This window comes from Rhinoderma darwinii, chromosome 7 (assembly GCF_050947455.1).
Source record: "Rhinoderma darwinii isolate aRhiDar2 chromosome 7, aRhiDar2.hap1, whole genome shotgun sequence".
NCBI lineage: Eukaryota > Metazoa > Chordata > Amphibia > Anura > Rhinodermatidae > Rhinoderma > Rhinoderma darwinii.
Genome location: NC_134693.1, coordinates 65,435,771 through 65,450,521, shown reverse-complemented (window position 1 = coordinate 65,450,521; position 14,751 = coordinate 65,435,771). Strand labels below are relative to the sequence as shown.

General features: G+C 38.9%; 1 protein-coding gene across 1 annotated transcript in view; it reads right to left on the bottom strand.

Annotated features, from left to right (window-relative positions):
- Positions 1-14,751, bottom strand: part of DDR2 (discoidin domain receptor tyrosine kinase 2) — a 121,128-nt gene that overhangs the window by 95,921 nt on the left and 10,456 nt on the right. The window contains exons 4-7 of the mRNA XM_075832266.1: positions 9,598-9,745; positions 6,393-6,498; positions 2,548-2,731; positions 327-570 (exon numbers count right to left, since the gene is read on the bottom strand). Of these exons, the coding sequence (XP_075688381.1) occupies positions 327-570; positions 2,548-2,731; positions 6,393-6,498; positions 9,598-9,745 (682 nt within the window). The remainder of the gene's footprint in view (positions 1-326; positions 571-2,547; positions 2,732-6,392; positions 6,499-9,597; positions 9,746-14,751) is intronic.

Below are 14,751 nucleotides of genomic sequence, written 5' to 3'. Positions count from 1 at the left end.
AAACATGAAAAAATACTTTTATGTATAATTAAGGAGATTAAAAAAAATTATTTATTCATATAACTAAGGGAATGTTCAAATTTGCCAGTGTATTCCCTGACACTTCCTGCTGGTCAATATGAGTCTATTATAGAGGTCACATATGGAGAGTACAACCCCATAGATCCTCGTAGCAGTGGTCATCTAGTTAATATATTTTACTAGTGGAACAGAAAATCCCTTAAAACTCAAAACTGAATGTTTAAGGACCTGTGAAAAATAATGTACATTTTTAAAATCTACTAGAACCTTTAATAGTGCAACAGATTATTTCTATGATTACTTACCAGACTGGAAGGTGATCTCACTAAACATCATCCAGAAGTCAGCAAAATAGTACTGGCACTTGATAGCTCTGGCCATATGGTTATGAAGTTGCACAGTGACATAGCGGGCACTGGGATTGGCATCATCCATTATCAAGACAGAAATTACAGAATTTGCTTCCCATTCATTTGCTTCTGATCTAAAGAAACACTGCACTTCCTTGAAGATCTTCACACCCTTTGAGAACATGTTATTGCAATGAACCTGCAAAGTTAGAGGACATAAATTTTAAAAAAAATCTAACACTTGCATTCATTTAATTTTGAATTTGGCATTGATTTGAAAATTAGTTTTGTTTACACGATATAACTGATTAAAGTTGTATATAAGTAACTAATATATGAACTTACAATGGTTAAAGTCATCAACGTCCTTTTATAATATGTACCATCATAGATAAGAAATTTTGCCCATTCAACCATAGAAATGTTAAATTAAGGGTATCCAAACGTTTGACAAACTTCTGACATGTCATAGTGACATGTCAGAAGTTTTGATTGGTGGTGGTCCGAGCACTGAGACCCCCACCAATCACTAAAAAGAAGCGGCAGAAGTGCTCGTGTGAGTGCTCAGCCATTTCGTGTCTGTTCGGCTTTTTCCGGAAATCAATGTATCGGAGTAGGGAATCAATACAAAGTCTATGAGCCCGTACTCCACTACATCGGCTTTCCAGAAAAAGCAGAACAGAAACTAAGTGGCTGAGTGCTCACATGGGCGCTTCTGCTGCTTTGTTTTAGTGATTGGTGGGGTCTCAGTGCTGGGACCCCCACCAATCAAAACTTCTGACATGTCTCTATGATATGTCAGAAGTTTGTCAAACGTTTAGTTACCCTTTAAACAAGCAGCCAACTCCCCTCTGCAGATAATTGGCAGTCAATAATGTAGCAACAGAATTGAGGGAATTGTAGTATTATTAGATCATGCATAGTGTACAATTCTGAGCTTAGTTGATTGCTGATAAAATATTGTAATTTGTGAGCAGAAATTAGTACTATATATAAAGTTTATACTTTTTATTTGCAGATATTAGTAAAGTGGGCAATCAGAAGGGGTACAATAGATAAGCCCTAAATACAATGGAGAAACACACAAAGCAAATCACTGGTAATTGCACAACCCAATAAGTAAAAGACTAAATATTTATTATTTCATTGTGCCACAAAAAAACACACAATCAAAAGACCATATATGGTCCGGTCCAAAATAAGACATGTGACTAATACTTTTTATTCGGGTAACACTTATTTTTTCAAGGCAAGTCATCAAGAAATATACTCTCCTTCTAGGGTGTGGCAGTACTAAAAGAAATTGCCGGATTCACTATAATTTAATATTTCATAACTTTTGGGAATTCCGCCTTTTTTTTTTTTAGACCTACTTTTAATTAACTTATATGCATTAATATTGGTCTTTAATTGCTACAACAGTTATACACATGTTGTACTCTAAAAACTTATCCTTAAAGTAAAATGCCAGGCAAAAAATTAAATTTCACTTTTTGTTTTTTAGGTTGACCAAGCCAAATTTCTCTACTCTATTTTATCGGCTACTGTAAGGCATTTTACAATTCCACATTACTGAGTAAATGCAGCAACTCTGTCATAAGAAAAACATTGTAAGGGTATGTTCACACGCAAACGCAAATTACGTCAGAAATCACAGAGCGGTTTTCAGGCGAAAACAGCTCCTTAATTTCAGGCGTTTTTGCATGTACTCGTGTTTTTGGCGGCGTCCATTATGGACGTAATTGGAGCTGTTTTTCAATGGAGTCAATGAAAAACGGCTCCAATTACGTCCCAAGAAGTGACATGCACTTCTTTGAGGCGGGCGTCTTTTTATGCGCCGTCTTTTGACAGCGACGCGTAAAAATACACCTCGTCTGCACAGAACACCGTAAGACCCATTGAATTCAATGGGCAGATGTTTGTAGACGGTTTGGAGCCGTTTTTTCAGACGTAATTCGAGGCATAAAACGCCTGAATTACGTCCGTAAATAGGGCGTGTGAACATACCCTAAACAACAATATGTATTATATCATTACATAGGTTTAATCCAAGCCTCCATATAATTCAATTAAAGTGTTGAAAAATATTTCTCCTTACTTTCTACAACATTTAAATTTGACTAATAAATATGTAATTACAAATAATGTATTAACATATGTCAAGGCTGAGAAAGACCTTCATCGTTGTGAAATTTCTTATTCGGTCAAATTCAAACATGATTTCCACATATCCATTAGGAAAGCTTTCATTGCTCCACCCAACATAATCATATCCAGGCCACATGTGGTACTCATGAGTCAGAGTAAAATCATCCAGCCCAGATACCCCATCAGTCAGTTGGCCAAGTCCTTCAGTCATGCTAAAATGGATAAATAAATAATCTGTTAACGAGTAAAGTGCCAGAAAAATAAGATACACTTGCACGGATCAACTTTACTTTTAAAAATGGATTCACATGACTTTGCACAAACCATAATATAAAAATCTCTCTGATGGTAATTTCATTTACTTAGGTTAATATTGGAAAGAAACGTAAACATGCCAACAGTATGGAATAGCAAAATGTGACGGTAAGGACACACCTAACGCCCTTTGGCCAAAGTCTGGCTGTGAAGCGGCCGAATACCATGCTGACACAACGTTCCACTGCAAAAAAAGTGCAGATATTAACAATTGATTGAAAACCACGCTAACTTGTGCTAAAAAACACATGACAGAGTGGTTTTAGGCAGAGTAGAGGCTGCTGCGTGTGAACTTACCCTAACTAGTCAGCTAATCCTAATATTTGAGTGTTTACTTATTAATCAATAAGTTCCTGCTCGGGGCGACACCCCCTTGTGAGAGTCACAGGGGTTCTCTGTCACGCAATCTCTGTCCATACAAGGTATGGACAAACAGCCCCAGGGTATATTTAAATGGACTTTTGGTATAGCCATTTGCTAGGGAATACATATGGATGCCATAGCAACTTCCTGTGTATTTAACATACACAGTGTAATATGCTAGTAACTATTTATCTGTATCGGCATATTATAAAGTAAAAAAAAATTATAAAATTTTTCAAAGAAAATAAATAAAATAACGGCAAGAAAAGAAAAGCAAAACCACTCCATAAATCACTCTTTATTTTTACAATAAATATATTTGTATTACATATTAGTTGGAAGACACAAAATAACAGACACATTTGGTATCCCCATAGCTGTAATGACCTGTACAATAAACTGCTAATACTATAAAGGATGATTGGTGAACAACGTAAAAAAAATAGAACTAAGGCAAAATTATTTTTTGCCTACATCTTCCCCATATAATAAATACATAAAAGTAAAATTCTAAAATGTGTTGATCCCAAATTGGTGCCCTAAACAAAGTACAACTTATCCCACACAAAAAAACAGGCCTCTTACATTCATGTCAGGGTCCCCTGCAAAGACCCCAGCGTGGGACAAAACGTAGCGGTTCTGTGTTGGATGCGTCAATAAAAATGTAAGTGTTTTTTACCTGTATTATGTTTTCAACTACTTTACATATATACTATTGGATGTCTGAAGCGAGATTTCTGGACATAAGATTTTGCATCTATTTTTGGACAGTGAGTCCTTATTCTAATGACAGTGTGCAAAAAAATAAAATAAAAAATTGCGTCCTGATGGCCAAATCTGCCTGGGACCTGAAAGTATAATTTCATGATGAAAATTGTTTTTGCTAGTATGTAGAATGTACAGTAATTATCATTGTCCATTCTATTTATGTGAGGTAATTGATATCAGAATTTCTTCTGGTCTCCTGGTTATGGCTATGTCTCCATGTGTGCTCTAAGGCCGCATTCATATGGCTCCATGTACGGCAGTATGGTGTCTCCATATATTACAGAAATATTATTCTCTAGAATTCTTTAAGGGAGAATAGCTGTGTAATATGGTATCTGGCGGTATATAGTACTATTTTTTATTTTGTTGTTTTCATACGGAATACGACATAAAAAAAACTCTTGCCTCAGCATGAAATTGGAGGCATATGGAGGTACAGTAAGGCCTCATATGTAGAAGTCTATGGGCAGCATATTATGGCTTTGTACAACACAGAAGGTGTACTGAGCCATAATAGGATAGTGTGCATGAGCCCTGAAGGGTATTTAACCCCGTAATGGCCAGCCTTTTTTAGACCTTAATGATAAGCTATTTTTTACGTTTTTCCATCATCACATTCAAAGAGCTATAACTTCTTTATTTTTGCAACGACAGAGCTGTATAAGGTCTTGTTTTTTGCGGGACAAGTTGTAATTTTTAATAGCACCATATTGGGGTAAATATAATCTATTTCATAACTTTTGTTAACTTTTTTTGGGGGGAATAGAAAACCCCCCATCAATTTTGCCACACTTCTTTGTGTCCTTAATTGACGTCGTTTACCAAGTGGCATAAATAACATAATAACTTTATTCAGCGGGTCGTTACAATTGTGGCGATACCAAATTTATGTAGTTTCCTTATGTTTTACTACTTTTACTCAGTAAAACCACTTTTTTTCAAAATTATTTGTTTTTGTGTCGCCATATTTTAGGAGCCATAACTTTTTACATTTTTTTGCCGATGCAGCTGTAGGAGGGCTTTTTTATGGGACGACTTTTAGTTTTTATTGGTACCATTTTGGAGTACATACGTCTTTTTGATCACTGTTTATAAAAAATTTTTTAAGGCAGGATGAACAGGAAACAGTAATTCTGGCATTGTTTTTATTTGTTTCTTTTTACGGCATTCACAATGCGGGTTAAATAATGTAAAAGCTTTATAGGTAGGGTCGTTATGGATGCGGCGATATCAAATATGTGTAATTATTTTACTTTTTTTCATTTTTTTCATAATAAAGAATTTTGTAAGGGGAAAAAGTGGGTTTTTAATTTTTTTTTCCTTGGGATTTTTATTTATTTATTATAAACTTTATTCAACTTTTTTTGAGTCCCACTAGAGAACTTTACTGTGCAATCAACTGATAACTTTTATAATACACTGCAATACTTCTGTATTGCAGGGTATTACTGCCTGTCAGTATAAAACGGACAGGCATCTGTTAGGCAGGATCCATATAATAGATTGTTGGAATACATATGAAAAGAAATTGTGATTAATAGGCCAAAAACAGGAACTTTCCATCTAAAGACGGACATCTGGTAAACATACATTGAAATTTTCTCTATAAGTACTTTGAATGAAATTTTAATAGTTTTCTTTTTCTCTCATTTCATAAATATTGAATACATTTACTTGTCTCATTAACTATTATTTGTTTTTGTGAATTGTTATGGCATTAGTAACCTAGATAGGCATATGCTGAGAGTTCTTCCTTTTTTTATATTGCTGTAACATTTATGTTAATATGTTGTGTTTAACCTTTTGCTTGTAGATCACATGCTTTCTACCTTTGATGACACAAATAATCTTATTATCATATATACAATGGTATATAAGTACTTGTAGGTATCAGTATGGGCCTGTCACATCAGCGTCTGGCTTCCGTTCATGGGTTCTGTTCAACCTTTCCGTTAGAGGAACCGATGAACAGAAAGCCAAACGGAAAATATGGCTTCCATTTCCATTCCAATTGTTTTCCATTGTTTCCGTTTTAATTTTTTTAGAAGAAACAATAGCGTTGTTTTCTTTAAAAAAACGGAAAACTTACGAAACTAAAACAAATTGCAATGGAAGCTTTACCATTGAAATTAATGGTAATGCAAATGGAAGCTATGGTTTCCATTTGGATTTCTGTTCATTGGTTCCTCTGATAGAGAGGTTGAATGGAACCGATAAGCGGAACCCGACGCTGAGGTAAACGTAGCCTAAGTACCTAATTCTTGGCTATTTTGGATATTTAGTCAAATGTCACATGTAAAAAATTTATTTCGTTTATTCTTGCTACATTATATTTCATTGTTTACAGCCGTATACCGGTTGATAAAAAAAATTACAAAAAGTTATTAGGTTATATACCGTAATTTACCAGACCAAAATAAAACTTACCTGTAGCCAACTGCTCCATCATAAATGGTATCATTAAGGTTAACGATTTGTCCCTCCGGTAAAAGGAATTGTTGGCCAGATGGAGAATTATAAGATACCAATCCATCTAGGCAGAATTTAACACAGAATATTCATTTCATTTTCTTTAAATCTATCAGTGATACATAAATATGTCTACAGTCCAATAAATATGTATTTTAATTTATTTTAATTATTTTAATTTTTTACTACAATGAAAAGCCAATACAATGTCATTACTGGGACTGTGTCCAGCTTTCTTGCATCTAGGCCCTCAGCATTCTACCAACTTTGATTTAAATTAGTGCTGAGTAAAAAGTTTCACGAAGTTCAAGATTTGTAGCAAAACCATGATGTTTAGATGTTTTGCCAACACATTTTCAGATCCGTTCGCAGTAAGAACAGCCAATTAGAAGTATGCTTGCACTCATTTGACATAAACACTCCTCAACATTGAAATTGCAATACCAAGAAGGGCAAGCCACAAGGTTATTCAAACAGAGGAAGTAGCAGGTGTCACTAAGATCTGCAAATGATCACATTTTCAAGCACTTAGCACCAATCTGTGGCATGTGGGAGGGGCATTTTTTCCTTAAAAAAATTAACGTTTTTTAGCCACATGAAATCTCAAAAATTGGATCAAGTGCTGTGGGATGATTGCACGATGCCTCCTGTTCGTCGACGTGCCAGTTATCAACCTTGATTTATCACTCCGGCAGATCGCTACTTGACTAGGCCGAGATGTCAGCACTGTTAAACTTTCCGTGTTCCAGAGGTTGGGAGAACAACAAAGAATGGTAATGAAAGCAATAGGTGCGCGGAAGCAATCCTCTGCATGGACGGATCGTCTGATTGGAAGAATGGCGTGTAGTGATCCATTCTGTACTGCAGGTGAAATTGGACGTCACATCCCAAGCCTAGGGTAGAAACCAATATCGACACCAACCATCAGAAAGCATTTGCACGACATTGGGCTACGAGCCAGATGTCCAGTTACAGGTGTTCCATTCACCACACGCCACCGCTCTCAAAGGCTATCATGGTGCACAGCAAGACAGCTGGAGGCTGGAATGGAGGTCTTACCTCTTCAGCGATGAGTCCTGCTTTTGGCTTGGATGCATTGATAGCTGGAGATTGGTTTGGAGACCACGTGGGCAAAGCCATGAAAAGGCCTTCACAAGGGAACGTTGCACCGATCCTACTCCCGGGATTATGGTGTGGGTTGGCATAATATACTGTAGCCGGACCCTTCTAGTCTTCATTTCAGGTACACCAACAGCTCGGCGTTACATTGATTTAGTTGTGGAACCAGAGGTATGGCCATTTCTCCAAAGTATCTCAGAAGCCGTTTTTCAACAAGACAATGCCAGGCCGCATGTTGCTCGTGCTTCTGTGAGCAGCCTGCATGGCCTAAACGTGTTACCATGACCAGCAGCATCTCCGGACTTGTCTCCAAACTAGCAGATCTAGGAGTCATTTGTCAGCAATTGCAAAGGGAGCTGCCAGCTGTCAATCATGATGACTTGCGTGCCCAAGTGCATTCAGTGTGACATAATATTCCTCAGACAACCATTAATAACCTCATTGATAGCATGCCAAGGCGTGTAAGTGCGTGTACGTTGCACGTTGCACTCATACTGTATACTAAATAGATCAAGATGTTTGGAATATTTTGTTTCCTTTTTTTTATCATTTGCATATCATTAACAAGTCTATTGATCCTGTGATTTCCACAATTCCAAAACTTTTCCTTCTTAGTGTTGCAATTTCAATGTTGAGTAGTGTAAAAAACCCGACTATATAATTTAGTGCAGGGTTGTTTTAGTGCCATTTACAGCATTAAGAGGGACCTAGAAAGAGTTTAGCAGCCCTAGAGGGCATTCTAAAACAGTTGCCTTTGGGGGCACTATGGTGAAGCACAATATAGGGAGAACACTGGCATAGTTACTTTTGGGGGCACTATGGTTGAGCACTATTACTGCTGGGGGGGGTTCTATTTGGCACAGTTACTTTTGGCGGCACTTTGTTTGGAACAATTTTTTGGTCACTTAATGTCAGTTGAGCTATCTACTTGCCATAAAAAAAATTTGGACCACTTAGTGGGAATTATTACTGTCAGGGCTTTGGTACAATTCTTTTTTGGGGCACTATCTAATTACTGTAGGGGCATTATGTGCAGCACTAATTACTGTAGGGGCACTATCTGTGTGGTACTAGTAGTTTTGTTAGGAATATCTATATGGTACTACTATTTCTGCAGTACAGTATTTGGGAGCACTGGGCAGCACAGTAGGCATAGTGTTGAGAGTAGCAGCAGGATAGCACTATTAAATGGGGCCGCAGTATTGGGAGTGCATATAGATGGTGGGGATTGTCTGGCGGCAAACTTTAGAGATAAGTTGTGGCTTGGAGAAACCATCATGACATTCTGGGATGGAGGAGCAACAGGAAAGAGAACGACTCCAATCAGAGAAGATGTCACCTGTAAGTCACTGATTGTCATTGTGTTTTCTGCCTGTGACTGTGTCTGAATAGTACTGGATTCACATATATGGTCTGAAGGGAGATGATTCTTGTGATGGTCCTTGTATAGTTGTATTATTTGGAAACTGTAAGACTGTATTATCATATAAATTAGTGTTTATGAGAGGGGCAAATTAGTTTGGGGCAGGACTGATGCAGGACATTTTTTTAAAAAATAAATAAAGATTCTAGCTCTCACAGCGCTGACTTTAATTATAAAGTAATATCCAGGGAATCATAGGCAGTTTTAGCTGCAGTTTTCAGCTCAGTTTTTTTGAGGCAAATACAAGAGTGGATAATAAAGAAGGGTGATGCATCAGTCTTTTCTTTACACCTTCCCTCCTTTTGGATCCACTTCTGTATTTGCCTCAAAACACTGACCAAAACCTCTCTTAAAACTGTGTATGTGCTACTGGTCTAATCCTGACTTTGTTGACTACGTTGTTTTTTTTTTGTTTTTTTTTTTTTTTTTATCATAGTCTTCTTAAAATTGATGCAACTTTGTAATATGTTTTGTGTTTCTCATCATTTTAAGGTCTCTATACTTTTTTAACACATGGGAAACTGAAGCTCGTAAAGTAATAAACTAAAATTAAGCATTATAGTTTACATAATAGTATTAGCGGTTTAGTAACTAATGAGGATTGATGCCATAGACTCTTACCTAGCCAGGCACAGCCATAGAGCTCCACTCGTAAACACACATTCATAGAATGATCAGTCACTGGGATGAAACGTAAAAACCTTGCAATTATAGGAGGCTCCAGGTCCTTTAATACTATGTCATAAGGGTTAACATTTCCTTCAAGAACCTGAAAGAATACAGTTTATATAAGAAGAGCTTTTAATTTGTGAATATGACTGATGTTTGCTAATGTAAAAACTGCTGAAGAAAAAAAGAAAAAAAGCCGGAAGCAACACTGGGATTTTTGTCATTATATCACAATCCTAGAAGCACTGCGGCAGCATTGTAAGATTATGTGATGCTGCTAAAATGATGCTGTAAGAGAGAATCAGTCCACCATTACTTTCGGGTTTCTCTAGTGCACTGTAGTCTTGCAAGGACACATTAATGAAATCTTGGAGTTGTCCCATCTGCATACCTCCCAACTTTCAAGTATCTCAAAAAGAGAATTCTTTTTTGCTTTTAAGCAACGCCTCTAACCCCGCCCAATCCCCGCTCACACACACCCGGTTCAGCCCACACAGTATCAATCTCCCATAGTGCCTCCCCACAGTATAATGCCACCATAGAACCCGCACAAAGTATAATGCCACTATAGCTGCCCCCCACACAGTATAATCCCAAATAGCTTTCCCCATACAGTATAATGTCAAATAGCTGCCCGCACACAGTACAATGCCCCCATACAGTATAATGCCCCATAGATGCCCCCATACAGCATAATGCCCCCATAGCTGCCTCAAATAGCATAATCCCCCAATAGCTGCCACCATACAGTATAATGCCCACACAGATGCCCTCATACAGTATAATGCTCCATAGTGCCACTCTGCCTGTGGATAGCCCTAACCCCTGTCCATAGCTCCTCCCTGCCTGTAGGTAGTGCTAACACCCCCTGTAGATAGCCCCATTGGGGCTCACTCTAGAAGCGGAATCCCCAGCCAGAGCATGGGCTACACTGTGGCAGGGTATTCTGCTCTAAGAGGAGCCACTGACGTCACTGTCCATATATGGATAGTGATGCCAGCGGCTTCACCAGGAGGGGATTTCCCAGCCAGAGCATCGGCAATGCTCTGGTCGAGTATTCTGCTCCAGGAGGTGCCCCTGACATCGCTGTCCATATTTGGACAGCGATGTTAGGGGCTTTCAAATGTCGGAATCCCCGGCCAGAGCGTCGGCAATGCTCTGACTGGGGATTCCGCTCCTGAAGGAGCCACTGACGTCACTGTCCATATATGGACAGTGACGTCAAGGGCTTTCCCAAGACAGGAGTCCCCAGCCAGAGAGCTTGCGCTGCTTTGGCCTGGGACTTTATAGGTTTCCTTCTTCAACATTGGATTCAAGTGTATCTGCATCCTGAGGACAATGATACAGTTGAAACTGGGACATACCACCAGGACAGCAGGACAATTGGGAGGTCTGCATTTGGATGACCATAGATGTCATAGAGGGACCCTCTCCCAGGACTCTTATCTATTGGCCATTGTGGAGAACTAATATAGAGTAGATTCAGTTCTGTAGGACTCAGCACAACCATTTAAAACATGAATTCAGATTTGGTCCATCTCTACCACTGTCCGGTGGTGCAACCACCCAGGGGGAGGTTGATTTATTGGGAGGGCAGCATACTAGTATTTTTTTGATTCAGAATATCTCCTCATAGGAAGCCGCGATGCAAGCAGCTGGCTTTTTAGACTCAAAGTATTAGAGTGTGATCTCCTCATAGCAGCTGCTGAGCTAAAATCATTGTTAGTTTATGCATGCACCCTCTGCTGCTTGCCTGTGCCCAGGGGCTGAGACACGATGTGTGCGCAGGGGACCAGTAGATAGGGGGTCCCATTGCCCCTTAAAGGGACACTGCCATCTCCTATTTGCCTACCACGCTGGACCTAGTGTTTCCTAGGTTTTGTAAAAAGTTTTACTGCTCAACTCCGCCCCCTCAGTGAAGATGAGAGTAACGTGGCCATAGCGTGCCAACGTCAATCCTGAGCAAGTGAGCGGAGTTTAGCAGGCTAAGATGACGAGAACAGGAGGACTGACCGAGTGAGACTTGAAGAGTTATTTGCATATGGTAATAAAGTCGTTTGTCTAGACAAACAAGGTAATACAAACCAGACAAAAGGTATGTGGGCACATAGTTTTATAACAAAACGCTGGGACCAGTTTGTTAGGCAAACAGGAGCTGACAGGTTCCCTTTAAAGACAGCTTTCAATTATTAGATTGCATGTAATAAATTTCTTGGCTCAGAATTACTGGTGGATTGTTAGAGAGACTTAAAGAGGCTCTGTCACCAGATTTTCAAACCTCTATCTCCTATTACAGCAGATCGGCGCTGCAATGTAGATAACAGTAACGTGTTTTTTTTTTTCAAAAACAAGCATTTTTGGCCACGTTATGACCATTTTTATATTTATGCAAATGAGCCTTTCTTAAGTACAACTGGGAGTGTTTAAAGTTATGTCCAAGTGGGCGTGTATTGTGTGTGTACACCTGGGCGTTTTTACTTGTTTTACTAGCTGGGCGTTGTGAATAGAAGTGTATGATGCTGACGAATCAGCATCATCCACTTCTCTTCGTTACCACCTAGCTTCTGGCAGTGCACAGACACACAGCGTATCCTCGCGAGATCACGCTGTGACGTAACTCACTTCCTCCCACAGGAACTTCATCGCGTCGGATGAGCGAGGACACGCTGTGTGTCTGTACTGCCAGAAGCTGGGTGGTAACGAAGAGAAGTGGATGATGCTGATTCGTCAGCATCATACACTTCTATTCACAACGCCCAGCTAGTAAAACAAGTAAAAACGCCCAGATGTACACACACAATACACGCCCACTTGGACATAACTTTAAACACGCCCAGTTGTACTTAAGAAAGGCTCATTTGCATAAATATAAAAATGGTCATAACTTGGCCAAAAATGCTCGTTTTTGAAAAAAAACAAAACGTTACTGTTATCTACATTGCAGCGCCGATCTGCTGCAATAGGAGATAGGGGTTTGAAAATCTGGTGACAGAGCCTCTTTAAACATTATGCTCTGCTAAGCTATTCAATAATGAGAGCCCACATACTCTTCCTGCCTGTGCCAATCTATTCAATGATATGCAGCAAATTTGGCAACATGAGGTGCAGGCAAGTGCGAGAGCCACAAGCAAAATAGCAATGATATTAGCTCAACAGCTGCTAGGAGGAGGCTGCTTTTCACTTCTTTGATTTTAAGTAACCAACTGCTTGGAGAATGGCCTCCTCAGAGTAGATGTTTGGAACCTAAAAGTGAATAGTCTGCTGTGCCCCCTCCTTGCATATCCTGCTCAATTGGCATGAGCAGGAAAGCGGTGGGGGGAGCAAGAAAAGTAACAATGATTTTAGCTGCGGCCTGCAACTCGTCTGACAGTGTGTTGTAGGGTAGTGCATCATGGTAATCAATGATTTAGGCTCAGCGCCTGTTAGGAAAGAAGCCTACTTCTGAGCTAAAATGATTCATACTGTTTGACTTATTCCCATGAGGCACCGCTTTGGTGAGGAGGGGTATTGGTCTAAAATAGGCTGGCTGACATTTCTGGCCAATAAGCAGACAGTAAACATTTAGTTGCAGACACAGCGTCCTTTCAGGGGTAAGTGTGTTCTGGTTGGGCAGGGGGTTCAGGGGAGGCGGCAAAAAATACACCAGAGTCATTCTTCAAGGACCAAGCGATTTCCTTTGTTTACTCATCTTTGCATGGCAAGAATTTTATTTTTCCATCGACAAAGGCATATGAGGGCTTGTTTTTTGAGGCATGATTTGTGTTTTTTAATAGAATGATTTTAGGGTACATATAATGTAATATATAACTTTTAGAAAAAAAAAATTGATGGGTGATGGAAAAAAAAGAACTTTGCGGGTCAATACGATTATGGCGTTATTGCTTTTTTCTTTTTACATTTTTTTTAAGTCTTACTACTTGGCACAATAAAAACACTTAAAAATTAATTAGTTTTGTGTTGCCATATTCCAAGAACTATAAAATTTGTAATTTTCCATCAGCTAAGCTGTATGAGGGCCTAATTTTTGATGGGATGAGTTGTAGTTTTCATTGGTACCATTTTGGATTGAATATGACTTTTTGATCACGTTTTATTCTGTATTTTGGTTGGCGGGATGAACAAAAAACATCAATGTTGGCATTCTTTTTTAGGAGGGTCGGATTCGGCGTTCACCATGCAGGATAAATAACCTGATCATTTTATAGTTCTGGTCTTACCAGGTGCGGCAAAACCAATAATGTGAAGTTTTTTTTTGTTTTTTTTAAAGGGTAAAAAAAGTATTTCTGTAGATATTTTTAACTTATAATTTTAAAAACATTTTACAACACACTTTCTTCAACATATTTTATTTATTTTTTTCTCTTTAGATCCAGTAGGAAACTAGAAAAGGCGTTCCTCTGATCGCTTCTATAATACTTCTGTATTACTATTCTGTATTATGCCTGTCAATTTCACACCGAAAGGCAGTCTAAAAAGCCCTGCTTCTGGCGGGGAAAAATAATAGGCTTCTCTACATGGCAAAACTGGAGGCCATTGTTAGACGCTTGCTGCCATGACGAACCATTGGCAGTCCATGGTTGCGGGGGCATCAATGGACTTACAGCAGGAGCCCAATATTTTTTGTAAACCCCTTAGGTGCCGCAATCACTATTGACAGCAGCATCTATGGGGTTAACACAGCGTGAATCATGGGTTCCTCCAATCCTAACCATTAGGCAGGAGCTCAGCTGTCATTAGACAGCTGAACACCTGCTCTAGTCAGCATGAGACACTAATGTAGCATTCAAACTAGAGAGCCTAAAAAAGCGTCGCTCTAGCCCAAGGTCCCTCATAGACCTCCATACATTTTTAAAGGGGTTATCTGTGATATTACTATTTTAGTTAGCCTTGAGTAGTTAATGCTGACATAGTGCCTTTAAATTGAATGTATAAATAAAAACCTCCCTCCCCGAGGCAGCTCACAGAACTAAGATCAACAAAATCTGCTGCATGTGACTTAAAGTGGGTGTCCAGTGTGTGTGTGTGTATATATATATGTATGTATGTATGTATGTATGTATATATGTATATATATACATATATATATGTGTATATGCATGTGTGTAA